At 41.4% G+C, this 27,591-nt stretch overlaps 1 protein-coding gene across 1 annotated transcript in view; it reads right to left on the bottom strand.

Annotated features, from left to right (window-relative positions):
- Positions 1–27,591, bottom strand: part of LOC101938928 (protein eyes shut homolog) — a 616,724-nt gene that overhangs the window by 85,061 nt on the left and 504,072 nt on the right. The window contains exons 13-15 of the mRNA XM_065587927.1: positions 14,507–14,689; positions 3,961–4,127; positions 3,550–3,694 (exon numbers count right to left, since the gene is read on the bottom strand). Coding sequence (XP_065443999.1) covers positions 3,550–3,694; positions 3,961–4,127; positions 14,507–14,689 — 495 coding nt within the window. The remainder of the gene's footprint in view (positions 1–3,549; positions 3,695–3,960; positions 4,128–14,506; positions 14,690–27,591) is intronic.

Consider the following 27,591-nt stretch of genomic DNA (forward strand, 5'->3'; position numbering starts at 1 on the left):
TATAAGGAATAGCCACCATGGATTTGTCAAGAACAAATAATGTCAAACCAAACTTATTTCTTCTTTGACAGGGTTACTGGCCTAGTGAATAGGGAGGAAGCAGTAGATGTGATATATCTTGACTTTAGTAAGGCTTTTGACACCATCCCACATGACATTCTCATAAGCAAACTAGGGAAATGTAGTCTAGATGAAATTACTATCAAATGGGTGCAGAACTGGCTGAGTATACTCAAAGAGTAGTTATCAATGGTTTGCTGTCAGACTGTGAGGATGTATCTAGTGTGGTCCTGCAGGGATCAGTCCTGGGTCTGGTACTATTCAATATTTTCATTAATGACTTGAATAATGGAGTGGAAACTATAAAATTTGTAGATGATACCAAGCTGGAAGGGATTGCAAGCACTATGGAGACCAGGATTAGAATTCAAAACGACCTTGACAAATCGGAGAACTGGTCTGAAATCAACAAGATGAAATGCACTTAAGACAAGTGCAAAGAGCATCACTTAGGAAGGAAAAATCAAATACACAACTATAAAATGGTGAATAACTGGCTAGGCAGTAGAACTGCTGAAAAAGATCTGAGAGGTTCTAGCGGATCATAAATTGAATCTGAGTTAAAAATATAATGCAGTTGCAAAAAAAAACTAATATCATTCTGGGCTGTATTAAGAGGAGTCTTGTCTGTAAAATAATGGAAGGTAATTGCCTGACTCCTTTTGGCAGTGGTGAGGCCTCAGCAGGAGGATTATGTCCAGTTTTGATCACCACACTTCAGGAAAGATGTGGACAAATTTGGAGAGACTCCAGAAGAGAGCAACAAAAAAGATAAAAGGTTTAGAAAACCTGATCTTTGAGTAAATGTTAAAAAAACTGGCCATGTTTAGTCTTGCAAAAAGAAGATTTGGGGTGGAACATCTGATATGTTAAGGGCTGTTAGAAATTGGACTATGATCAATTGTTCTCCATGTCCACTGAAGGTAGGACAAGTAGTAATGGGCTTAATTTGCAACAAGGAAGATTTAGGTTAGAGATTTATTTTTAGGCATACTTTAAAACACATTGTCAGTGCTGACTAGATCACATGGTAGACTCGGAAGTGTGGTGATAAATTTTAAGGAGCAGTGAGTATCTCTTCCCTTGTGAGCCATCTCTTTTCAAAGCAAAGAGATGGCTTCAAACATCAGATTTGCTTTATCTTGGTTTAGACTCAGAGTCAAATGAAATCTATCCGATATCTGATCCCCAGCCCTTCAATGCAGTTGCGTCTCCTCTTTCCTGTCTGGGGTCTGTACAGACCCACTGGAGGACCAGGCTGGGAGCGGGGCTGGGGGCCCCCTGCTGGCCTCACGTTATGCTCCTTTCGCTGCTGCGGTTCCCAGGAGAGCCCTGCGGTTCTGAAAATGTGTCTTTCTGGTCTAATAAATATCTGAATGGTATGTTGTACCTGACCATACCTGCTTCCTTGCACCACTGGGAACAGGAGGGACATTGAAGCGCTGATGTACCTCATTCCAAGTTTCCCTGCTATCTTTGCTCCTACTATTTCAATCCCAGCAACAGAGAAGCGTATAGGGGAGGGGAAGGATGTTGTTTCTGAGCCTGAGGGATGGTTGGATTTCTGACCCTGGAATGTACATATGATCTTGAATTTAGGGTAATTTCTAAACTGGAAGAACAAGCAGGGAGGGGATTGTAGGAACTCTGAGGAGGAGTGTTTCCGAGCCTGACTTTGGATGGATTTGTGTGACTGGGTGATTAGGAACGTGATCTGGAGGGTAGAAATGGGATGATCTGATGTGAGTGGCGTCATGGAATGAACTGTAGAAAATAGGTGAATTGATGGTGTTGGTGAAGGCAAGGGAGGGAGAGAAAATGTGTGGATCTGAGCCAAATTTGGCAATGCCAAATTTTGCACTCATTTACACCATCAGTGTAAAGCTGTTGATTCCAACAGAATCACTCTGGATTGGAACTATTATACCAGCAAAATTTGGCACAGTGAGGCAAAGATGAGCATGAAAGGAAAAGAAAGCACAGAAAATTGAGAGGACCAGAAAATCCAGGAAAAGTAAAGGACACAGTATAGAGAAAAGGAACAGCAAGACATAAGGTTGGACCTCTGTTTAAAGGAGTGTTTGTTTGCGTAGCTGGGCCTGGGAAAATAGAGTAGAAAATACAGTAAAGTGGCCCAAACTGGAAGAAAACAGTAAATTGGTTAGATAGGAAAACAGGTGGGGGAGCTCATATTTAAGTTTATCAGTAATTATGAGCAGTTTATTTGATCATTTATATTATGAATTTATATTTTGACACCATATGTGTAAATGTAGTATATTAACACTCAGAGCATGGGTCAGAACCTTTAAAAAAATAGTAAGAAATACAAATACATACATAAAGACATTTGCAAAGCACAATTAATAATTGGTGAACTTCAAAAGATTCCTGCTTTATAGGAAAAAATACCATAGATTTGGCAACCTGATTATAGTTTCTAGCAGGCAACTGTCCACATCACCATTACCCAGCTAGCACCACTCCTGCTAATGAGAGTATCCAGAGAAACTAAAATCTGGATGGGAGAAGAGTCTGAACTACCTCTCATAATGAAAGGTAGTCCATTCCTGATCACTGCTGAAGTATGAGGGCAGATGATAATGTGAGGAAGAAGGAATGGCATGGACTCTAGGAAGGGCTGTTTTCATAGTGTTTCCAGCCTGACCTGAAACATCATGTACTGAAAATCTCATAATAAAGCCTCTTCTTGCGAGACTTGTCAGCATTTAAAAAAAAAAAAAAAAGAATTAGAATAGCTTTAGAGAAGCATCTTGGGCTCGTATCTACCTGGCAATTGAACCTTCACAATTTTTTTGGAACTTTGCTTACACTAATCAAAATCAAAACAAAATAATAAATGACACATAATGCTTTCCACTTCTACAGCATTTTTCATCTAAGGGTCTCAGAATACTTTACAAACATTAAAGAGACAACTTTAACAATTTACATTCTCCCTTAAAGAAGAGATTGATTTAAGCTCGAAAGCTTGTTTCACACACAGAAGTCCAATAAAAGATATTACTTCACCCACCTTGTCTCGCTAAACCCCCCCAAGAGGCAGGGAAGAGTTATGCTCTCAATTTTTAGGAGAGGAAAAACTAAGAGAAGTTAAATGATTTTCCCAAATCACTGATATCTGGAAATAGAATTTAACTCTCCTGTGTCTTAATCTTATTCTTTAAAACCATGAAGATATCCTTCCTATATGTGTTCCCATTCGCTAAAACAAATGTAACAGCTAATCATGACAAACATAGTAATGTATACTAGCAACAATGGGGACATTTTACAAGCATCCTGCTTCTTATCAAAATGAAATATGAAAAAAAAAAAGAAATATAAACCCTAGCCTAAGCTATTCAAATGAAGAAACTATTTTTTTTTTCAAAAAAAGACAACCTATTTTTACATAATTGTTTTATAGGCATTACAAATATTATGATGAGAATAGTATTAGGAGGTTTTCTTTAAAATGGTTCTTACCTTGAAAGCCATTCTCAAATTTGGATCCATTTGGTAAGAGTTCAGGAGTGTATTCAATGTAGCCGCCTACATAAAATTGACTGAAGACATTGAGCCCAACCAACCTTCCTGGAGATGTGATGGATTTATTCTTATGATCATCCACCTGTCAATAAAGACATTTACACTACTTACAACAAAGGAAATGATTCCTAATAGGCATGTTTCAGCAAGAGATTCCCCTTTGCTTCCCAATTGTCTTAATAAAGAAACATGAATAAAATAATTTTAAAAACTTTTCATTTCCTGTAGCTATTTAACAGTTTCTTTTGATGGCACATTTACAGGGGTATGGTAAAGATCACACTGTCCTTTAGGGAAAACCACTTTCAGTTTGATAGCTGTCTCTCAAAAAAAGGTATGATCCCTTACCTTCAGCCAGCCTGCTCGGAGAGATCTGCCAAGATGGATCACATGAATACTGAGTGTCAGATCGAGTGGCTGACTAATGAGAGTGGCCGTGCCAGAGCCCAGATTGTAGCTGTATACCACACTGCCATTACGCAGGCCTAGCACCAGGAAATCATCTCCATTGAGACCTGCAAAAACAAGAACAGCACGGCTATTTACACAAGGATTTTCTGAATCCTGAAGGGGGAATTTGGAATCCCTGTGATTTCAGTCCATTGCTACATGGAAATGGTAGAATTATCAATAATAATACAGAAAGGCAGATGGGTTCAATAAATATTTTTGTTCTATACTTGTGGAAAAACAGATGATGCAATCTCATCATATGGTTATGATAACACTCTTTCCATCCCACTTGTAGCTTTGGAGGATGTTAAACAAAGCTAATAAAGTTAGGCATTTTAAAATCAGCAGGTCGTCATAACTTTGAATCCAAGAGTTTTAAAAGAGCTGGCCGAGGAGCTTGCTGGACCATTAATGCTGATTTTCAATAAGTCTTGGATCACTGGAGATGTTCCAAAAGACTGGAAGAAAGCTAATATTGTGCCAATTTTTTAAAAAGGGTAAATGGAATGACCCAGGTAAGTATACGCCTGAAAGTCTGACATCAATCCACGGCAAGATGGAGTGGCTGATAAAGGACTTACCGTAATTAATAATGAATGAAAGAAGGGTAAAATAATTAATGCCAATTAGTACGGGTTTATGGAAAATAGATCCTGTCAGTCTAACTTGATATCTTCTTTTTATGAGATTAGAAGTTTGGTCGATAAAGGTAACAGTATTGACATAATGTACCAAGACTTCAGTAAGGAGTTTGACTTGGTGACATTTTGATTAAAAAACTAGAATGCCATAAAAGTAATATGGCACACATTAAATGGATTAAAAACTGGCTAACTGGTCTCAAAATGTAATTGTAAATGGGACATTGTCATCGAGCAGGTCTGTTTGCAGTGGGTTCCCATAGCAATCGGTTCTTGGCCCTGTGCTGTTTAACATCTTTATCAATGACCTGGAAGAAAACATAAAATCATCACTGATAGTTTTCAGATGACAAAAAAATTAGGGAAGTGAAAAATAATGAAGAGGACAGGTCACTGATTCAGAGTGATCTACATTGCTTGGTAAACTGAGCGCAAACATGTGTTTTAATATGGCTAAATATAAAGGCATACATGTGGGAACAAAGAATGTAGGACATACTTATAGAATGGAGCACTTTAACCTGCGAAGCAGTGACTCTGAAAAAGATTTGGGGGCTATGCTGGATAATCAGCTGAATATGAGCTCCTAGTGAGATGCCATTGCTAGAAGAGCTAATGCAATCCCGGGATGCATAAACAGGGGAATCTCGAGTAGGAGTAGAGAGTACAGAGTACCTCTGTATTTGGCATGGGTGCTACTGCTGCTGAAATACCACGTCCAGTTCTGGTGCCCACAATTCAAAAAGAGCCACGAGAATAATTAAAGGATTGGAAAACATGCCTTTAGTGATAGACTCAAGGAACATAAAAATGTAGTTTAACAAAGAGAAGATTAAGGGGTGACGATTACAGTACCCACATGGGGAACAAATATTTAATAATGGGCTCCTCAGTCTAGCACAGGAAAGTGTAACATTATCCAATGGCTGGAAGTTGAAGCTAGACAAATTCAGACTGCAAATAAGGCATACATTTTTAATGATCAGAGTTATTAATCCTTGGAACAATTTGCCAAGGGTGTAGATGATTCTCCATCACTGACCATTTTAAAAATCAAGATTGGATATTTTTTCTAAATGATATGCTCTAGGAATTATTTTGGGGAAGGTCTATGGCCTGTGTTATACAGGAGGTCAGAGATGATCAGAATGGGGGAACAGAAGGAAAGGAGAACTGTGGAAAATTATATTGCTCATGAGAGAATGTTATTTCATTGGGATAGCAGATTATCATTTATTTTCATACTTTTTTATTCAATACTTATTCAAACTGGTAGTAAAAAAGTTTAATGTTGGCAGTAACTTCAAACCAATTTAACCAGATTGCCCGGGGACTGTGTACATCTCACAAATAACTCAGAATGTGGCTTAATAATAGCATTTGTCACAATCACTGATTATGTGATACACATGATTACTGCTTAATTGAACTTCTTATGAAGAATCAGACACTGTCTCAGAATTGATATCACTGGTACAACTGTGAAATAAGATCCTAAGCTGGTGTAGGACAGTGAAGCCCCATTGATGTCAACAAAGATGTGGCCCAAATTTTTTATTCTTTAAAGCTTTTAAAAGTTCTTTACAAATAAAAACCAGAATGAAACTGCAATGTATAAATGTCAGAGTAAAACTACAAAAGATCACATGAGTTACTTTATACAGACACAAGTGACATGTTCTTACGACATCTAGTAGCACAGTACTTAAAGGACAAATTAACATTGAGGTCAGATATTCACTCACACCACATTGCTCTAGTCAAACACTAATTTTTTTTGCAATAATTAATAATAAATGCGCTTTTAAGGCTCCTGGTCTTTTGAGCCACATGGTGTAATTACAGAAATCAGGGTGAGTAACTGACAAGTGGCATTTAGAGCCTTCTCTTTCTTCAGCTGAAGTGCATGGGAAAAGTCACATGAACGTCAATGGAAGAGCACTGTGCTCATAAAACTGAAAACTGATGCTGTAAAAAATGGCAGGTTGACATTCAGCAGATTTGTTCCTCCTGTGTTTCCAGCCATAACTGCTTGTTTAATGTATTAAAAGGAAAAGATATAATAGTGTCATTAACCTTAGCCCTGAGAACCAACTCATTACGTGGAGGGCAAAATGGTTTATTTTAAGATTCACTATCTTTGACAGACTTGTTAATGATCATCTTTTTAACCTCATTGCCCTCATTTATATCTGGGCATCCCCACTGAAAGCAATAGGGTTCCAAAACTGTCACTGAGGGAAACCTTTATCATCATTACTTACTTAGCACTGTAGCTGAGGCCTGGCCTGACATGAGTAATTTACACATGGAGGGAGGCCTCATCTTTTGGAAGACAGAATTAGGGAAGTAAATTAATCATCAGGTTGAAAACAGAATGTTTGTGCTAAATAAGACAAGTAAATATGTCAGTAGGCTAAGAAGACAGAATGTCTGAGACAACTAAGATAAGAGGGAGAACACCCAGGGAACTATTTACTATGAACTGGATAACAAGAGACAAAATAAGTTAAGAACGTAGAGATGAGGTAAAGAGGACATGGACAGTGCGTGGACCACGCATGCTGCACGGGGATTGGTTCCTGCAAAGTAACGAAGCCAATCAAAAAGTGTGTGATGTTATATAGTAAATGCAATAAGGTATGTAATGGATATAAAAGGAGAGGGTTTCTGGGAAACTCTGAAGCTGTGATGTACCCTGCATCCATCCCTCCTGCATTTGAATTGATCAACTGAGCATAGCACTGCTGTACATGAAATAAAGATACCTGAGTAATGAAGGCCAGAGTCAAACTGAGTTCTTGGAAAACTGAGTTGAAAGCAGTCTCAGAGGGAATCCCAACAAGCAACCATAATGCATTTGGGCCCAAATCCTCAAATGTATTTAGACACCTAACTCCCATTGATATTAAAGGGAGTTAAGTATCAGAAGGGGTAGCTGTGTTAGTCTGTATCCACAAAAATAACGAGGAGTCTGGTGGCACCTTAAAGACTAACAGATTTATTTGGGCAAAAGCTTTCATGGGTAGCACCCCCCTCCCCCCACTCCTTTAGATGCATGGAGTGAAAATTACAGGTGCAGGCATAAATATACTGACACATGAAGAGAAGGGAGTTACCTTACAAGTGGAGAACCAATGCTGACAAGGTCAATTCAGTCAGGGTGGATGTGGTCCACTCCCAATAACTGATGAGGAGGTGTCAATACCAAGAGAAGGAAAATTGCTTTTGTAGTGAGCCAGCACTCCCAGTCCCTATTCAAGCCCAAATTAATGGTGTTACTTTTGCAAATGAATTGTAGTTCTGCAGTTTCTCTTTGAAGTCTGTTTTTGAATTTTTGTTGTTGAAGGCTGGCTACTTTTAAATCTGTTATTGAATGTCCAGGGAGATTGAAGTATTCTCCTACTGGCTTTTGTGTGTTACCCCCCCCCCCATAGGGGGGAGGGATATCTCAGTGGTTTGAGCATTGGCCTGCTAAACCCAGGGTTGTGAGTTCAATCCTTGAGGGGAGGCCACTTAGGGATCTGGGCAAAATCAGTACTTGGTCCTGCTAGTGAAGGCAGGGGGCTGGACTCAATGACCTTTCAAGGTCCCTTCCAGTTCTAGGAGATAGGATATCTCCATATATTATTATTATTCCTGATGTCTGATTTGTGTCCATTTATTCTTTTTCATAGAGAATGTACATGGCAGAGGGGCATTGCTGGCACATGATGGCATATATCACATTAGTAGATGTGCAGGTGAATGAGTCCCTCATAGGGTGGCTGATGTGGTTAGGTCCTCTGATGGTGTCGCTAGAGTAGATATGGGGACACTGTAGGCAACGGGGTTTGTTTCAGGGATTGGTTCCTGGGTTAGTGTTTCTGTGGTGTGGTGTGTAGTTGCTGATGAGTATTTGCAGGGAACCAATCCCTGTATAACAAATCCTGTTGCCTACTCTGTCCCCATATCTACTCTAGTGATCCTTCAAGCTTTACTGACTTGTATTTTTATGGTAGAGTTATGTCTAGCTCTAGTTTTAGTCATCCTGACAAAGGAAATGATAGATGTTTTTCTTTGTTATAAGAAAATGAAGCATGGGACACAATTGCTGTTTGTGAAATGACACTATGCTATGGAATGGCTGATGGCAAAGATAATGTTCATCATATGTCTGCATAGGCCAATCTGATTTTACTGGCTCTTGTCGCACTGCCTTTTTAGCTTTCTTTCCCCACCTCAAATGAAACTAACGCAACATATATTTCCAGATAAGATTCCAGGAAACCAAGCCATTTTAATTCACTTTTAGGTCTGTTAGTTACTGAACAAATGTTTAAACTAACAATAAGGGTCTTATTTTACTCTTAATCCAGTTTTACACTGGTATAATGTCACTAACTGCTTTGCAGTTAATTCTCATTTACACTGATATAAGAAAAAGGAAATCAGGCTCAAATGTTTTCACATTTAATGTTTTTAGAGGTTGTAAATGTAATGACTAGTACAGCAGATCAGAACATGGCTGGCTGCCAGACTGTTATTCAGTAGAGTACATACTGGCATATGAACGCAAGATGGATTACCAGGAAGTTGAATTTTCTGTTGCTCCATCTAAGTGTAACACTGCCAGACCCCGGTCGTCGGTGGAAGGGATTGAACCTGGGGTCTCTGAAGCTTAGTGCATGAGCCTCTACTGCATGAGCTAAAAGCTAACTGGCTGTTAGCCAAGGCTCTAGGGCAGACTCGTTTTATCTCTCTCTCTCTCAGTGGTCTTGATGCCACTAGATAGGACTGAACACCACACCAGGAGGTGTGTGGGTTACATACTTCCCCTAGCTGAGGAATGCCGACAGACTCCAGTCGACGGCAGGCAGGATCGAACCTGGGATCTCTGGAGCTTACTGCTTGAGCCAAAAGCTAACTGGCTGTTAGCTAAGGCTGTAGCTCAGACTCATTTTATCTGTCTCTTTAAGTGGTCTCAGTGCTACTAGATGGGATAGAGCACCACACCCAGGTGGTGTGTGGGTTACATGAGCACTGGCCACATATTGGCCCTTTAGTATACTTGTTAATACAACTTCTGCCTGGAACAGTCATATTCTTTCATTCTCTGAACATTTCTTAGGCTTTCACTTTTAAACACACATTATGCTTTAGATTTTCTGTATGTTAAGACTGTCATTACCTCATTTGAAAATTACTTTGAGAGCAAATGTTTGGCCTGAGTATATGCAAATAATCTCATGCTTGAGTTGCAAATATCACATTTTGACAAAATTCTAACTTCATTAGCTGTACATGCCTTTATACCAAGAGCTTTGCCATTTTCTGAGACTAATTTCTTTCCCAGTCAAATGAATAATGTAGTTTTCTCCTTCCAGACTTTAGTCACTGAACCTAGCTAATACTGTTTACTTCCATTGGCTCAGTCCTACAAACACAGGTGTAACTCAAGGTAGTAGAATTAATCATAGTATGTAAGTGCTGGCAGAATTGGGCCCTTACACTGAACTGTGTTGCAGATAGTTTGAGGATAATTTTTTTATTCCCCTACAGCTACATTTCTAGATTGTAGGTAAGGGAGGGAACATGAATTCAACCTAAATATTAAAGATTTTCTTGTGGGTTCAGCCAGCAAGAAGCACTGAAAAGTAGTAAGGAAAATTCATCATTTTGATTTAAAGATGATCTTAAAAGAAAGTTGTGCCCATTTACCCCACACAGCCATCTAAAAATGTATATGGCAAAAGGCACACACTATTTTAATTTTGATTTAATAAGACAATTACTATATGTTAAATAAGAATCAAGTAATTATTTACAAATATGTAAGGATTACTGGCAACATAAGATAAATATATCTATGATACTGTAATCAATATGTATGCTATCCAGAATCTGCTATTTAGCCCATAGCTACTTTATGAAAAAAGCTGGAGAGGGCCTGTTCTGTTTGGTACAGGTCCCTTCCAAACCTGTCATCTATGACCTGATGGATCTAATTAAGTTCAGTAACATAACCCCTGCCCCCCCCCCCAAGATTCATGGGAATTTCATGGATAGTAATGCCTTTTTGCAGCTGATGACTTTATAATGAAAATGGCATCTCTATGTATTTCATTTGGTTTTATTTCTATACAAAATAAAAAGCACATAACCCAAGCTGCAGCTGCTTCTGAAGCATGTTTTAAAACAATCCATACAAAAAGTAACAAATACATCAGCCTATCCTAAACCATATACACATGGGATTACCAACAAAATGATTAAAGCTTAACATTCTCTGTGCTCACCAAAAGCTCCTCTCCTCACCCCCTCTCCAAAAACCTGGGATGATAAATGGGCTTTGTGGTCTGCTTTGAAGGTCAGCACATTTGGTCTATTCTGGACCAAGGGTGGAGTGAATTCCAAAGGCAAAGGCTCCTCAGGGAGCACACCCTGCCCATAGTCCGCCCTCCACTCCCCGCATCCAGGACTCCTGCACAAGCGCCTCCACTGATTACAACTGCAGCAGAATCACACTGGGACTGGGAGAAAGGTGATCTCTCAAATGGGAAAGTTCCAAGCTCTGTACATTCTGTAAAAGCAAAGAACTGATACAAATACTGTAATTATCCACAAATGACACTTTTTTGTTCCAGGACATATTGTACTTCACTTCTGGGAAACCTGAACACAAACAATTATCTAGGACACTGTACTATAGACTGGATAAACACAGAAGACATCTGTTTTTTTGCTTGTTTCAAGAACCCCACCTCACCTCCATTCAGAATAATGTCCTGAAGAAATGATAAAACTAGTGGCTTGTTGTTAGCAAGAGGGTTTCAACACTGGCATCCAATGTTAAATTACATTTTATAATGGTAATGAAAGGCCATTAAAGGAAAACCCCCCACAAAAGGTCTGTGAAGGAATATGAAGGGTTATTCGGCTCAATATGATATTAAATTAAATGAGGCATTAGGACACTATGGATGACTTTTCTGATAGAATTGCAAAATTACTGATAGGGCTGGTCCACACTAACCCCCCACTTCGAACTAAGATACGCAACTTCAGCTACGTTATTCACATAGCTGAAGTCGAACTATCTTAGTTCGAACTTACCGCGGGTCCACACGCGGCAGGAAGGCTCCCCTGTCGACTCCACGTACTCCTCTCACCAAGCAGGCGTACCGGCGTCGACGGCGAGCACTTCCGGGATCGATCCGGGATTGATTTATTGTGTCTAGACAAGACGCGATAAATTGATCCCAGAAGATCGATTGCTTACTGCCGGACCCGGAGGTAAGTATAGACGTACCATTTAAAGAAAGGGAAGGGAATGGGAATTTTAGAAAAACATAGATGGTGTCTGAAAAAAAATGTCAGCATCAAGATTGATTCAAATTGGCCTGAGTATGAAAATTCATGTGAATTGAAAGCTGGCTCAAAGACTGTACTCCAAGGATAATAATCAAAGTATTGAGAAGCAGGCGTCTGATCAGGAAATGCAGAGATCATAGTTAGATTCACCCTTTATTTAATTTATTTTTAATGAAGAAGGAAGGCTAAAATTAACTGGCCATGTACAAGGGAATGTTAACCAGGAATCAGATGAACTGAATATTTAGGAAATATCCTAACAGGAAGATCTTTTAGTCTGTGGAATTGTCTCCCTAAGAAAGGTGGAAGTTCTATTGCTTGGGATATTTAAAACCTTATTTGTCAAAACCATAGTATGGCTCCTCTAAGAAATAAGTGAATTCCTCTCAGGAAGAGGTACTGGTTTTTGAGGATGAGTGGGGGCAGTTTGCCCAGTCCCTCCACCCAGTCAATTTCAACAGAAGATACTTAAAACCTTACTAGACCACTATGCAGAGATCTAGATGGGCTTCCTTTATTTTCCAGTTTTGCATTTGCTCTGGTGCCCTCTGGTGCTGAAACATGAAAGTGCACCTATCTGTTTTAAGTTTTTCCCCTCCAACTGTATTGATTATAAAAAAGTTTGCGAAATAATAAGGTCCCAGTTTTGCCTTTTTTCTCAGTTGTATAGTTAACTTAGAATGTTAATATTCTGGTTAATAAACAAATAAAACCATGGAACTTCACTTTAGAAGTCTCTTTTTAGATCAAGGCAGCCAAATATGTCTGTGACAATAATGACTGTTACCTATATTTGTGCATATGGCTCACATCATATAGTGTACATGGGCATTTTAAAAACTATGTGACTGAAACAGGACTTACTATTCAACATGAAGGGACTGAGTAAAACTATACCTATACAGAGGGATTTAAAGGAATGTTGTCAAGATTAAATTAATATAAAATCCTCATTTTATTAATAGTATCTTAGATGATTAAATACAGAATATTTCTGAAATCTCATTTTCTTTTAATCATTTATGCCATTTGTTTATTGTTTTCATTTCCCCCATCCTGAACAATGAAACGGAACAAGTCACTCTTAAACCAGGTCTACACTACGAGCACTTTGTTGGTATACTATACTGGTATAGTATATTGGAAAAGCACATCTAGTGTGGATGCAGTTTATATTGGGGCAAAACTGAGCTTTTTCCAGTATAATTGTGTCTACACTATGGGCTTTTGCTGGTACAGCTCTATGCCAGCAAGAGCTTATAGTGTAGACCTGGACTGAAATAAGTGGATTTAAATTTGAAGACATATTCCCAAGAAAAGACACAAAAACCCAAAGCACAAAAGTTAGGCCCAGCTCAAATTTCAGAAATGAGTGCCTCAGCATACAGGAGGAATAAATAATGTCTTTCCTTTAACCTATTAACTCTAAACTCATGTCTACTCTGGCTATGTCTACATTAACGTTCTCTGGGGATTTTCTTACCTTTTTACCACCACTGTGGCAGGTCCACAGCTGGTAGTGAAATGGACCAAAGCACCATCCATTTTGTTGTCTAACCCTGTTCAGAACCTAGATGTCACAGTGGTACAAACGGAAGCCTTGCTACTCTAACATTTTCATCACTTTGCTCCTATTGGAAGAGATGCATTAGTGGTAGTAGAACTGTGGGAGAATTCCCAAATAAGGCTAGTGTAGACAAAGCCACAAAGCTGTGAAAGAATGGCTGTTGCGAACAGAATTCCAGCACGGTTTCTCTGAATAGCACTGATGTACATTTTTGTTTCTTATAATGGAGTTACCAAATCACACTAGTACAGTTCTAATTGCAGTGTGGATAGGGCTTAACGTTTTATGTAGAGTAGGTTTTAAAATGACACTACTTCAATCTATAATCCTCTGGTGGGTGCATATTTCAAGGCTCCTGCTGCACCACTCCACAGAGGATATGACTTGTTGCAGCCACTCCCTTTCCAGCCAAGGTTCTTTCACTCAAACTGTAGCAGTTCATGTGTTTAATTCAATCCCAAACATGTCTATCACGCATGAATCGATTTCCCAATGAAGAAAACAGGAATTGAAGTAGCTTTTCAGGACTGGTTCACCCAAAATAAATAATAAACTGTCGTGAAATTTACTAGTTGAAGCAGGAATTGCTTTGCTAATGTTAATCACCACTAATGACATTAGGTTTTCTTTATGAAATAACTGTATCATTTGTTTTTAGCAGATTGATGTTTGTTTACAAAAGAATAACTCATTAAAGAGATTTTCCTTCTAATACAAATATATCAAAACCAAGAAAACACTATGAAAAATCTATTCATACTTCCCTCCTATTTGTTCCATAAGATTTGGAATTCTCCTTAACAAAAATAATAATATGAAAGTAACTTTTTTCCCTTTGTAGATTTATCTAGGAATATTCTGTAAGAGATAAGTAACTTACCCTGGCCTTTCTGTCCAGTGAAAAATATCAGATTATCTTGTACTGCTGAGTTGCGGTTTGCCAGTTGAAATTTCAGGCGGAATTCATAGTAGAAGCTGATATTTGGGATTGCAGAAAAGGCAAGGAATGAGGTGTAGCCAAAGACATCTGTGCCATTGAAACTGGGGTGGCTAATATGAATAGCTGCATAAAAACAAAGAAATTAAGTGTTACAGCAAATCTGGCAAAATATTTTTTTAAAAAGAATGTTGTAGAAATCCATTTTTGTACTTGAAAACTAATAAATACTAATAATCATTTACTCTGTTGTGCTGTACATCAGATTTACACACACACACCCCTTTCACCTGAATTCTTCTAACAACATTACCATTAAGCCTTTATAAATGGGGCTATTTTACAACTGAATTATTAGCAATTGATGCCATCTGCTGGTCCTGGGAAGGTATTACTTGTATCTAGGACCAAGCTGCACCATTTACTACTTAACGCTGAGAGACACAAAAGAAAGGCCACAAAGGAAATTCTTCCATTAAGCAACACTCTCTCCTACACATATATGAATATGAGACACAGAAATGTATTAGAGGGCTATGAGTTAATAAAAAAGTAGTAACATGAGGATAAGTTTGCAGTAAGTTGAACTGAATCCAAAAGTAAACAGTCCTCTCTCCCCTGCTGCAGCCCCGGGGCTAGGGGGAAGAGGCGTCTGGTCCCACCGCAGCTCTGGGACTGGGGGAGGGGGGGGAAGAGAGGTCTCGCCCCACTGCATTCCCAGGGCTAGGGGAGTCCTCGCTTTCCGCCGCAGCTCCAGAGTTGGGAGAGATGGGTCTGGCCCTGTGTAGCTCTGGAATTGGGTTGGAGAGGCATCTCTCCCCTCCACAGCCCTGGGGCTGGGGTAGTCCTCTTTCCCCGCCACAGCCCCGGAGCTGGGAGAGAGGCGTCTTGCCCTACTTAGCCCCAGGGCTGGGGAAATCGCCATAGCCCCGCACGTCCCAAGCTCCCCTATCTCCACCCCCCACCTCATCCCACTGCCCCCATCTATCCACTATTCCCCACCTCATCCCACTACCAGCTTTCAGGACCACCTATGGCCATGCCCCTGAGTGCAGTGTGCTTGCCTGCGCGGCTTTGCTAATTAAGTGTGCGGCCCTTTGTGACCTCCTGCACGGCCGTGCAGGTGCACACCTTACAGGGAACATAGATACAGAGGCAATAAATATACCAAAAATTCTATAATTTACAACAGTGAGTAAATCATTTGTCTTTGGGTATTGATTTTTTATGTTTTGAATTGACACTGAAATTATTTTGGTTTTTCACTTTGGTGAGAAAAACTGAAAAAAAAAAAAAAAAAACAGACTTGATTTGACAACCCTTCCTTCCCCCACCCACAAATCAATTATTTACTGATTTCTTCCCAAGAGTATGGCAAGGGAAACATGATTTTTTTAAAAAAAAAATCAACACTGGATCATGCATGTGACTTTCAGCAGGTAAGAATTGGGACAAGATTGTGATTTCCTATATATAAAAGGGAGTTTCAGAATTTATTTACATTGCATTGCTCAGGGGACATGTATTAATAACAGTTCCCCCCATCCTTTGTTATTTAGGGCCAAACATGAGAAATAAAGTCTGGACATTATTCATTTATTTGTGTATGACAGGCAACATAGGTCTGCATGTTGAATAGACTGCCCACACTGCACGAGGCAAATATATATGAGTGTCCAGATACTATACTGAGGGACATTTTTGATATGTGTATTATACAGAGCTGGCCAAAGTCTTTTGACACAATTGTGAAATATTCTAAATTGTTTTTGGTAAATGAAAAATAATTAAAATCAGCTCTGTATCATATAATGATAATACATAGAGTTAACTGTTTATTTTCTAGGATTTAATGTCATCGTGATATTAAATGCCATAATGACATTAATGACAGGTTCCCTTGGGGTGCCACTGAGCCTGCCTGACCCAACAGTCTGGGCTCCCTCTCACACTGTGCTGCTGTGACAAGTTGCAAAGCCCTCCAAGCTTGCTCTTTCACCAGCATTCACACAGGTAGGGACACACCCAACTGCAGCTTCACACAGATGCTGAGATCAGCTCTGCATGGGAAGGCTCAGCTAAGGAACTGCCCAATTACTCAAGTGCACACTCCCCTTTGAAGGGCAAAGCCAAAATTATACCATCTTGCACTGCATAGAGAACTGTACAGCTTAAGCTCATGAAATTTGCCCCTTCCCTCAATGTGGAGGAAGATATGCAATAGCTTTCTGCCCCAAGTATGATTTCCACACACTGGTTTTAGACAAAACAAAAACAAGTTTAACTACAAAAGATAGATTTTAACTGATTATAAGTGATAGGAAACAGATCAAAGCAGACTACCTTAATAAACAAACAAAACTGAAAACTGAGCTCAATACATTAGATAGATAGGATGAGAATTTGCTAATTCATATTTTGAGCAATAAACAGGCTGGCAGATTCTTGAGGTACAATCTTCCTTGGCTTTCCCAAGTTTTCATACCCAGGCTGGAAATCTCTCTAGTCTGGGACCATCACTTCCCACAGTTCAGTCTTTTTTCCTCAGTTGTTTCCAGGTGTGTTGTTGTAGGGGGTAGTGAGGTACCATCATGATGTAATATTCCCCCTTTTATATTTTCTTCCCACTTGCTGGAAAGCTCTTTTGCTGAGACCTGGGTCAAACAGTTCCCATTGTATAGTGCTATCTCTGAGAGGTTTCTATTGTACCCAGTTCCTGGGGTAATCTGTGTGCTTGTGTACATTTTCTCAATGAGCCATTAACATGGTTTGGCCTTTTTACTGTTGTACCTGGAAGGTTGCTTGTGGGTGTTTTCAACCTCACAACATGTTTCAGTAACACATACATAGCCAAACTTCATAACTTCACATATGACGATAGCACATAGAATCCAATGAGATATTAATGTCTAGCAGATCAAGACTTTTAGAATGATACCTCACAAGGCATACTTTGTACAAAACATATCCTAATTACATGACAGTCATGAACATTGGGGCACCAGGGTGTTACAGTCATCACTCAGCCTTTTCTAGTGTTGCTTTCCAATTTTATATTTGGGAGGTGCTCTGGGGAAAGAGGTTTGAGACGAGATTTAGAAGACCAAACTGAGGGTGGAACTTTGTAACAATGCTTAAACAAATAAAGGTCACAGATGGGTTAAACAGCTTCAGCAAAAGTACAAAGCACCTCTAAATATAGATGGGGACATTCTGAGACTGCAGGTAAATCACATATTTAGATATCTGCAGCACATCTGAACTTCATGAACACTGTCAAGTAGGTTTAAAATCATTCATAGAGGCATCACTCTGGAATCTTAGTGACACTAGTTTGAGAAACACCTCAGAAATATCTTAGGCAGAAGTGACATGTTTTGGAACAGAATTGTGCAAGGAAAGAAAACCATACTGAAGAATGTACTTCTGAGACTGTCAACATATTACACATAACTTGAGAGTTGCTGTAGGCAGGACAGCTGTTTTGAGGACACCTGAAGGAACTGATTGTTCCCATGATCTTTACTTTGTATTTGGGTTTGTTTACACTGGCACTTTGTTGGCAAAACTTTTGTCATTCAGGGGTGTTAAAAAACACCCCCTCAAATGACAAAAGTTTTATCGAAGAAAAGCGCCGGTGTGAACAGCACTTCGTTGGCAGGAGCGCTCTCTTGTCGACAAAGCTGCTGCTGCCCGTGGGGAGGTGGAAGTTTTTTGTTGTCAGGCAAGCTCTTGCCTGCTGACAAACAGCAGCTGCGCTGCATGCCTTTTAGCAGCACGGCTGTAGTGGCACAGCTGTGTTGCTAAAAGCCTCATAGTGTAGCAATAGCCTTTGTGTGAGGGAGATAGGAAGAGACTATAGTCGCAACCCTGTGGGCCTGGCAACAGAATAGGCCCACTGGTCCTCCTGCATATCATAAGAGGCGACTAAAAGGAGGCTGTCTGGAGAGGGATGGGCTATGCCAGGTTAGAAATTTGCCCAAGACACACCATATGATGAGCAAGTCAACCATGTCCATACTGGATTGGTCGCAGCCTGGGTTAATAATGACCGTGCCATCCATCTCTCACCAGGGTGGACACAACAAGTATACTATTGGTGTAACCCCGACGAAGAGGATCAGTGGAGGAGATAACATCACCATAGCCACATGGAATGTAAGGACATTGAGAAAAATAGGGAGATTGAAATAACTCATGTATGAAATGGAACAATACACCTGGCACCTCCTAGGAATATCTGAGGTCGTATGGAAGAACTTTGGAGAGTCACTAACGGAAGAAGGCCATGTACTCTATTACAGTGGAAAGGACAAACATGTCAACAGCGTAGGATTTCTTGTGCATAAAAAGATATCAAGAATTCAGTATTAGGATGCTGCCCAATATCCAGCGGGCTTATTTCCATCCATCTAAAAGTGGTACCATTCAATATCACAGTGGTATAAGTCTACGCCCCTACAACAGACTATGACAATGAGCAAACTGAAGATTTTTACAATGAGCTCCAAGACATCATCAATAAGCTACACAAGAAAGATATCCTGATTGGAGGGAGATTGGAATGCTAAAGATTGACTACATCATGGTACAAAACTGATTTTGTTCTGGGATCAACAGAGCTAAAACAAGGAGCTTCCCCGGTGCTGATATTGGAAGTGATCACAACCTTGTGATGCTAAACTTTTGGCTGTGGCTAAAGAAAATAATCAAGCCAAAGTTCACCAGAATCAAGTTTGACTGAGAAAGATTTAGAGACCGAAGCATTACAGTCATTCCAAGCAATGATAGGCAAAAAATTTGCCCCGGTGCTTGCTCTAGAGGAAGATGTAGAAACAATGACCAACAATTTCAACACTGTAATGAATGAGGCAGCAATGGACATCTTTGGGAAACACCATAAGAAGAAAAAACCTTGGGTCACAAATGTGTGACCTTAGAAGAGAAGACAAGAAGACAAGAGAGACAAGAACAGCACTGAGGAAGCTGATGAATACAGAGCGATTGGCAGAAAGATCAAGAAAAGAATGAAGGTGGCCAAGGAGATATGGATCAAAAAGCAATGCTTTAAAATTGAAGAGTGTATCAATAATAAAAATAGCAAATGGGCCTTCCAGATTGTAAAAGATCTGACAAAGGAAAGATGGATCAAAGCTAACGCAATTCAAGACAAAGAAGGGAACAGTCTTACAGAAGAAAGGGACATCATCAATAGATGGACCAACTACTGCTCTGATCTATACAATGAGGAGACAAATGGAGATTCTAGTGTCCTAGACAGCCCAGATTCAGCAGAGGAGGATGACTTTCCAATACTACGTGAAGAACTGGAGACAGCTGTGAAATCACTCAAGAATGGAAAGGCTACAGGTATTGACAACATCCCAGCCAAACTGATGAAATTTGGAGGAGAAATAGTAATAGATGTACTCACCAATATCTGCAACAAGATCTGGCAGACTGGTGAGTGGCCCTCCATGTGGACACAGTCACTAATCATCACTCTGCCAAAGTAAGGCAACCTGCAATTGTGTCAAAAATTACCAGACCATAAGCTTAATTTGCTATCCCAGAAAAGTGATGTTGAAAGTAATATTGAACAGATTGAAGTCACAAGTGGAGAATATCATTGCTGAAGAACAGGCTGGCTTTTGTGCTGGAAAAAGTACCACAGAATAGATTTTCAACCTTCGTGTTCTATGTGAGAAGTACTTACAACATTAGCAGGACATCTACTATGTCTTTGTTGACTTCAAGAAGTTCAATCATGAAGAAGTACAATGTTGGTCGTAAGCTTATTCTTACTATTAAACAACTATATGCCAAGGCCAGCAGTGCAGTTCTCATCAATGGAACAATAGGAGAGTGGTTTTGTACCGCTGTTGGAGTCCAGCAAGACTGCCTTCTTTCACCCACACTGGTCAACATTTACTTGGAGTGCATCATGACGGATGTCCTAGAAGATCACATATGCACATTCATCACTGGGGGGCAAATAATCTCAAATCTTTTGCTGATGACATTGATGTCCTGGCAGGTAGTGAAGATGAACTCGCCAACTTTGTGAAACGATTGGATGAAACCTCTGCAAATATGGCATGGAAATCAGTGCAGAGAAAACCAAGCTGATGACAAAGAAACATGACAGGATCAGCTTACATATCACTGTCAGTGGACAAGAACTGGAGACAGTGAAACAGTTCAAGTACTTGGGGGGCAATCATCACCGATGAAGGATCAAAGACAGAAATTCTGGCAAGAACCGCGCAAACAACAGCAACAGTGGCAAAGAAAATCTCCCTGGAATTCAAATTGAAACCGTTGCATGTACTGGTCATCTCCATTTTTCTGTATGCATGTGAGACATGGACCCTTACAGAAGAACTTGAACAGAAAATACAGGTAGTAGAGATGAGATATTTTCGTAAAATCCTGGGCATCTCCTACTTTGACCACATCACTAATGAAGAGGTCCTGCAACATCATCACCCAACACACTGGGTCATACAAATATCTCCTGATTACTGTAAAGAAGCGCAATATGGTACGGCCATGTAACAAGATCTTCTGGCCTATCCAAGATCATCTTTCAAGGGACAGTACAGGGGAAGAGAAGAAGAGGTAGACCGAAGAAGAGACTGACAACATAAAAGTGGATAGGAATGGACTTCATGGAGACTCAAACACTGATACACAATTGTCAGGGGTGGAGACAATTGGTTGATTGCTCATCAATGATGGTGCCCCAACGACCAATGCAGTTATGGGAGTGATGATGTTGATGATAGTCCCAACCCAGATATTCCTCTAGAAGTACTGGGTTAGATTCTATTTTGACTTGTGCTGGTGTGAGCTCAGAATCAGGCCCAACAAGTATGCTTTACTTTGAAAATCTCCAGTGTTATTGGGGTTGAGGAGCCTTTAGAGGTGGGGAGAGCAAGTACAATACATGAGTCTCTCTACAGCTGTCTTATGCACACGCCGTTACGTGAATCTCTGATACTTGACAATTACTATATGGCAATACAAACAGATTTTCTTTCACATTAATATTTAAATAATTATCACACTGTTTTATTTATTTATTACTTAATTTATTTTTATTATAGTTCTATTTAGTAAAGCACATCTCATATTTGGAGGATCAATGAGACCTGCACTTGTTAGCATTGATTTAGAGTCACAGCATTTAAGGCCAGAAGGGACCACCAACTCATCTAGTCTAACCTGCTGCATAACAGACACTACCACCACCAATCAACCCAACAACCAGCATTAAACCAAAATATTACAGTGTCTAGGAGACTAAACTAAACTATTACATGTCACACGCAGAACCAATGTGCACCCATGCCTGACCCTCGGTAATAGCAAGGAATGAATTAAGTGAAATATATGCAGCTGATCCCAGCAAGCAACCCATGCCCCATAGGAAGGTGAAGCCCCCACGAGGTAGCCACCAATCTGATGTACACCCACTGTCTCCTGCATCTGTCTCCCCAACTTGCATCTACACTATCTATTGTATTTCTATCATTATTCTCACATGAACCTTTAGGTAAGGGAGTATTTTTATCCTGATTTTACAGAAGAGAAACTGAGGCACAAACTAAGTAACTTGCGCGATGTCACATAGGAAGTCTGGGACAGATCAGGGAATTGAACCCAGCTCTTTGAAGTGCCAGACTAATGCAATAACCATTGGACCAGCCTTCCTTCCTCTTTAAACCTTTGGCTTCTCCCTTTGTTTGGTTTGTCTGACCACAGCCCCTTTCAAAACAGGAGAGGTCACTTTTGACCAAGACCTCCTGTTAGCAATTAATCTCCATTCCTTGTTGCCCCAAATTTCTCACCTCTGCCCTTTAGAGCCTGTTTTTCAAGTCCCGGGTTCAGTTCTTTGATGGCCATGGGTTTTTTCAGAGTTCAGTATCATACCCCATGTCTTAACACAGGCTTTATTCATTACTTTGGTTTGTCTTACCAGAAAGCCTCCCCTGTTCCCCCAAACAAAGTGTTGTTTCCCAAATCCATTCACAATAAAACACAATACGTAGTGTGGCAGAGCTCTGACCTTGTCCCCGTGGGTCCCGCGCTTCCAGGCGGATATACTATCCTCAGTGGCTCACTGCAACCCTCCACGTAGCCCTTTCTCTCTAGGGCCAGGGTTGCAGTCTACTGAGCCCTTTTCATCATAAGCCAGCAAGGAGGTTGGTGAGAGAACTCCCACAGTCTCTGTTGTCCCTAGGGGCTTGTTTCAGAACATTTTAACTTCCTGTCCTGACAAGGGCCTGTCTTCCCCTCCCAGGAGGTATTCCTGTAGTGGTGGGTTGGGGGGAACCCAGGCCCGCCCTCTACTCCTGGTTCCGGCCCAGGGACCCTAATGGTAGCAGCTGTTGGCAGCCAACCTTTCACTGCCAGAGTTGCTACATTTCTCTGGGCAACTTCCCCACAGCTCTCCTGCTTCTCTCTTCTACACCCTTACCTTAGGGCTCCCTTAACAATGACTTGAGGGTGTCTTCATTAACCAGCCCTTCAACCGCACTTCCTCTCCTCTGGCTCCCTGGCTCTTCTCTGCTTGACTGGCAGAGCCCTTTTATAGTATGAGAGGGGCCTTAATTAGAGTCAGGTGGTCACATTAGCTTAATGGACTCACCTGACTCTTTGCAGGTTAATTGGAGTCAGATGTTCTCATTAGCCTGGAGCAGCCTCTGCTCTGGTCAGTCAGGGAACAGAAAACTGTTAATCCAGTGGCCAGTATATCTGCCTTCCGCTACTCTGCTGTACCCAACTGGCCTGGGTCTGTCACAGTAGTTATCTACTCTACTTTTACCCCAACCAGATAGACATCCACAAGAGGTGTTTGCTTCTAAACAATTTGTATTAGGCTAATTGTCTAGGGAGGGCAAAAAGATCTTTTAGGGATGGTAATTAACTTACTTTCAAAGGCTTACATTTCTGGACAGATAGATTCTGACCTGCTAGGTGACATCCATTCCACATCTTTGTTTGCATTTGGACTGTAGCTTGTATACTTTCATAATCCCATTTTAACACAATTCTATTCCATAGTCAACATTGCTGTGAACAGACAGCAGGTCCTTATTCACACTCACCTCAAAATCAGAGGTTCTCATTAAGGCATGTCTACACTTATAAACTTACAGACTGCACTGTGAGAGCACTCGCATAGCCACATTATGCTAATGGGAGAAAGCTCTCCCATCGACATAATAAAACCAGCTCAACAAGTGGTGGTAGCTATGTTGGCAGGAGAGCATCTTCTGCTGACAGACCACTGTGCACATGAGCACTTATGCTGGTAAAAGTTATGTCACCCATTTTGGAAGCATTTTCCATGCCCCTCTCAACTCTGATTGCCAACAATTTTTTGTCTTCTTTTGATTTAAACAGAGAATACTTTGGTTTACTTTTATATATTTGGAACATTGCACTGACATTGTGACAAGAGAAATAGCTTCCTCTTTTCTCCCTTTACCCTTTTATTCTCTCCCTTCTCACTGTAGAAGAATGGAGTTATTATATGGGACAAAATATTATGAGTAGGAACTTAGCTCTCTTTTCTTTGAAAATTCAGTCCTTAAAAATGGTATTTATAAATTAGTTAAAAAGCTGACAGAACAGCACAGAGCACAACTGACCATATCTGGCTCCATGGTAGCTTTCCATTTCCTGGCTAGAGAACCATCTGCCAGATTTTTTGATTGTTTGTTTGTTTGTTTTATAAGTGGAGGGTGTACTCAGAAAGACCAAAGCACAATTGGAGTTGCAGCTAGCAAGGGATGTGAAGGGTAACAAGAAGGGGTTCTACAGGTATATTAGTAACAAGAAGAAGGTCAAGGAAAGTGTGGGACCCTTACTTAATGGGAGAGGCAACCTAGTGACAGATGATGTGGAAAAAGCTGAAGTACTCAATGCTTTTTTTGCCTCAGTCTTCACAGACAAGGTCAGCTCCCAGACTGCTGCATTGGACAGCACAATATGGGGAGGAGGTGAGCAGCCCTCAGTGGTGAAATAACAGGTTAAGGACTATTTAGAAAATCTGGACATGCACAAGTCCATGGGGCCGGATGCAATGCATCTGAGGGTGCTGAGGGAGTTGGCTAATATGATTGCAGAGCCATTGGTCATAGTCTTTGAAAACTCGTGGTGATCGTGGGAGGTACTGGATGATTGGAAAAAGGCAAATATAGTGCCCATCTTTAAAAAAGGAAAGAAGGAGAATCTGGGGAACTACAGACCGGTCAACCTCACCTCAGTACCTGGAAAAATAATGGAGCAAGTCCTCAAGGAATCCATTTTGAAGCACTTGGAGAGGAAGGTGATCAGGAACAGTCAACATGGATTCACCAAGGGCAAGTCATGCCTGACCAACCTGATTGTCTTCTATGATGAGATAACTGGCTCTGTGGATATGGAGAAAGCGGTGGACATGATATACCTTGACTTTAGCAAAGCTTTTGATATGGTCTCCCACAGATGGATTGGATGAATGGACTATAAGGTGGATAGAAAGCTGGCTAGATCATCAGGCTCAGTGGGTAGTGATCAATAGCTCGATGTCTAGTTGGAAGCCGGTATAAAGCGGAGTGCCCCAAGTTTCGGTACTGGGGCCGGTTTTGTTCAACATCTTCATTAAGGATATGGATGATGGGATGGATTGCACCCTCAACAAGTTTGCAGAAGACACTAAGCTGGGGGGAGAGGTAGAAATGCTGGAGGGCAAGGATAGGGTCCAGAGTGACCTAGACAAATTGGAGGATTGGGCCAAAAGAAATCTGATGAGGTTCTCCCAGGACAAGTGCAGAGTCCTGCACTTAGGAAGGAAGAATCCCATGCGCTGCTACAGGCTGGGGACTGACTGGCTATAAGCGGCCATTCTGCAGAAAAGGACCCGGGGATTACAGTGGACGAGAAGCTGGATATGAGTCAATAGTGCGTCCTTGTTGTCAAGAAGGCTAACGGCATATTGGGCTGCATTAGTAGGAGCATTGCCAACAGATTGAGTGAAGTGATTCTTCCCCTCTCTTCGACATCTGGAGTATTGTGTCCAGTTTGGGCCCCCCACTACAGAAAGGATGTGGACAAATTGGAAAGAATCCAGTGGGGCAGGGGCACATGATTTATGAGGAGAGGCTGAGGGAACTGGGCTTATTTAGTCTGCAGAAAAGAAGAGTGAGAGGGGATTTGATAGCAGCCTTTAGAGATTCCAAAGAGGATGCAGCTAGGCTGTTCTCAGTGGTGACAGATGACAGAACAAGGAGCAATGGTCTCAAGTTGCAGTGGGGGAGGTCTAGGTTGGATATTAGGAAAAACTATTTCACTAGGAGGGTGGTGAAGCACTGGAATGGGTGACCTAGGGAGATGGGGGAATCTCTATCCTTAGAGGTTTCTAAGGCCTGGCTTGACCCAGGGCCGGATTAACTTTCTGTGGCGCCAAACATATTTGTGGGCCCCCACTGGGGAAATAGGGCATGTGATGGGGGGCGGTCCGCAGAGCGAGAGGCCGGTTGGGGGCAATGAGACACAGAGCAGCAGGAGTGGCCCCACTCAGCCCAGCACAAGGGCACTGTTTACAAACCCCAAACTGCTAGACGCACATTCATTGGTAATACATGCATCAATCAACACTGCATCATATGCATATGATCTACATTACACTCATGCACTCACATACACATACACAAATACACTCCGTATTGTTGTTGTTACCAACTAGTTGCTCCCCTTAACTTCACTGGCCAGGTGAGTTAGATGGGGGACGGGGTGGAGCCGGGTTTCTGCTGATCTGGATCAATGCTCCGATGTTGACAAGACCCAGGGTCCTCTGCAAGACACCTCACATTTATAGCAGCTTCCCTCTCATGCAAATACATACCAAATTCAAAATCTGTGTCCACTGGTCCTTTATGCTGCTTCCTTCTGGGTCTTGTCCCAATACTGTTCAAAGAGGTTGTTTCCAAAAGAAGGTGCTTGATTCTAACCCCCTCCCCCCCCGAGGCCATCAATATGTCTGCTCTTCTTTAGTGAGTCCACTTGACAAGTTTGATTGTCCTTGGGTCTGGCTTCCATCCCCTCTCCAACTAGCTGTCTGGAGGTGCTTGCCTTCCACGCCTTGCTCATTATGCCTCATTCAACATGCCAATTGATTAAGGGAGTGTGGGGAGGGGGAATCTTATTCTACTCCTAGCAAAAAGACATTTTTCTTCTACTTTAACTATCCTTAGGGACTATAACATTATACCAAGGCTTAACAAAAAGTTTTCTATAAGTTTTTCTACATAGGGATCTGATACAAAGTTCCTATATCAAAGGACTTGATACAAAGTTGTATGAAAATAGCTTAATACAGGGTTATATGAAGAGGCATAATACAAAGTCATATGAAAGTTATGTGAAGATGCTTAATACAGAGATTTATCTACAGGGTTCATTTGGGTGGGGGTCTAGGTGTAGGTGGTTGGGGCTCAGTGGGGAGGGTGTGTGGGGGGGCTCATCGAGGTGGTACAGATGCAGGAGAGGTGGGGCTTGTCAGGGTGAGGGTTTGATGGGCCTGCTTAACACGGGAGCCCCAGCTGCTGCCAAAGGGATCTGCATGCTGGGCCCCCGTTTCCCCTATCCCAGGGATTGGCAACCTTTGGCATGCGGCCCACCAGGATAAGCCCCCTGGTGGGCCGGGCTGGTATGTTTACTTGCCCCGTCCACAGGTACGGCCGATTGCGGCTCCCACGGGCTGTGGTTTGCCGCTCCAGGCCAATGGAGGGCTGCGAGAAGCCGCGGCCAACACATCCCTTGGCCTGCAGCCCCCCATTGGCCTGGAGCCGTGTTCGGCCGAACCTGCAGACACGGCAGGTAAACAAACTGGCCCGGCCCACTAGGGGGCTTACCCTGGCGGGCCGCAGGCCAAAGGTTGCCGATCCCTGCCCTATCCCCTTCTCTTCCCCATCCCATGCCCCTTCCCCACCACTCCATCTCTGCCCCATCCCACCCCCTTCCTTCCCCACTACCTC

The sequence above is a fragment of the Chrysemys picta genome, chromosome 3 (genome assembly GCF_011386835.1).
Source record: "Chrysemys picta bellii isolate R12L10 chromosome 3, ASM1138683v2, whole genome shotgun sequence".
NCBI classification, from domain to species: Eukaryota; Metazoa; Chordata; order Testudines; family Emydidae; genus Chrysemys; species Chrysemys picta.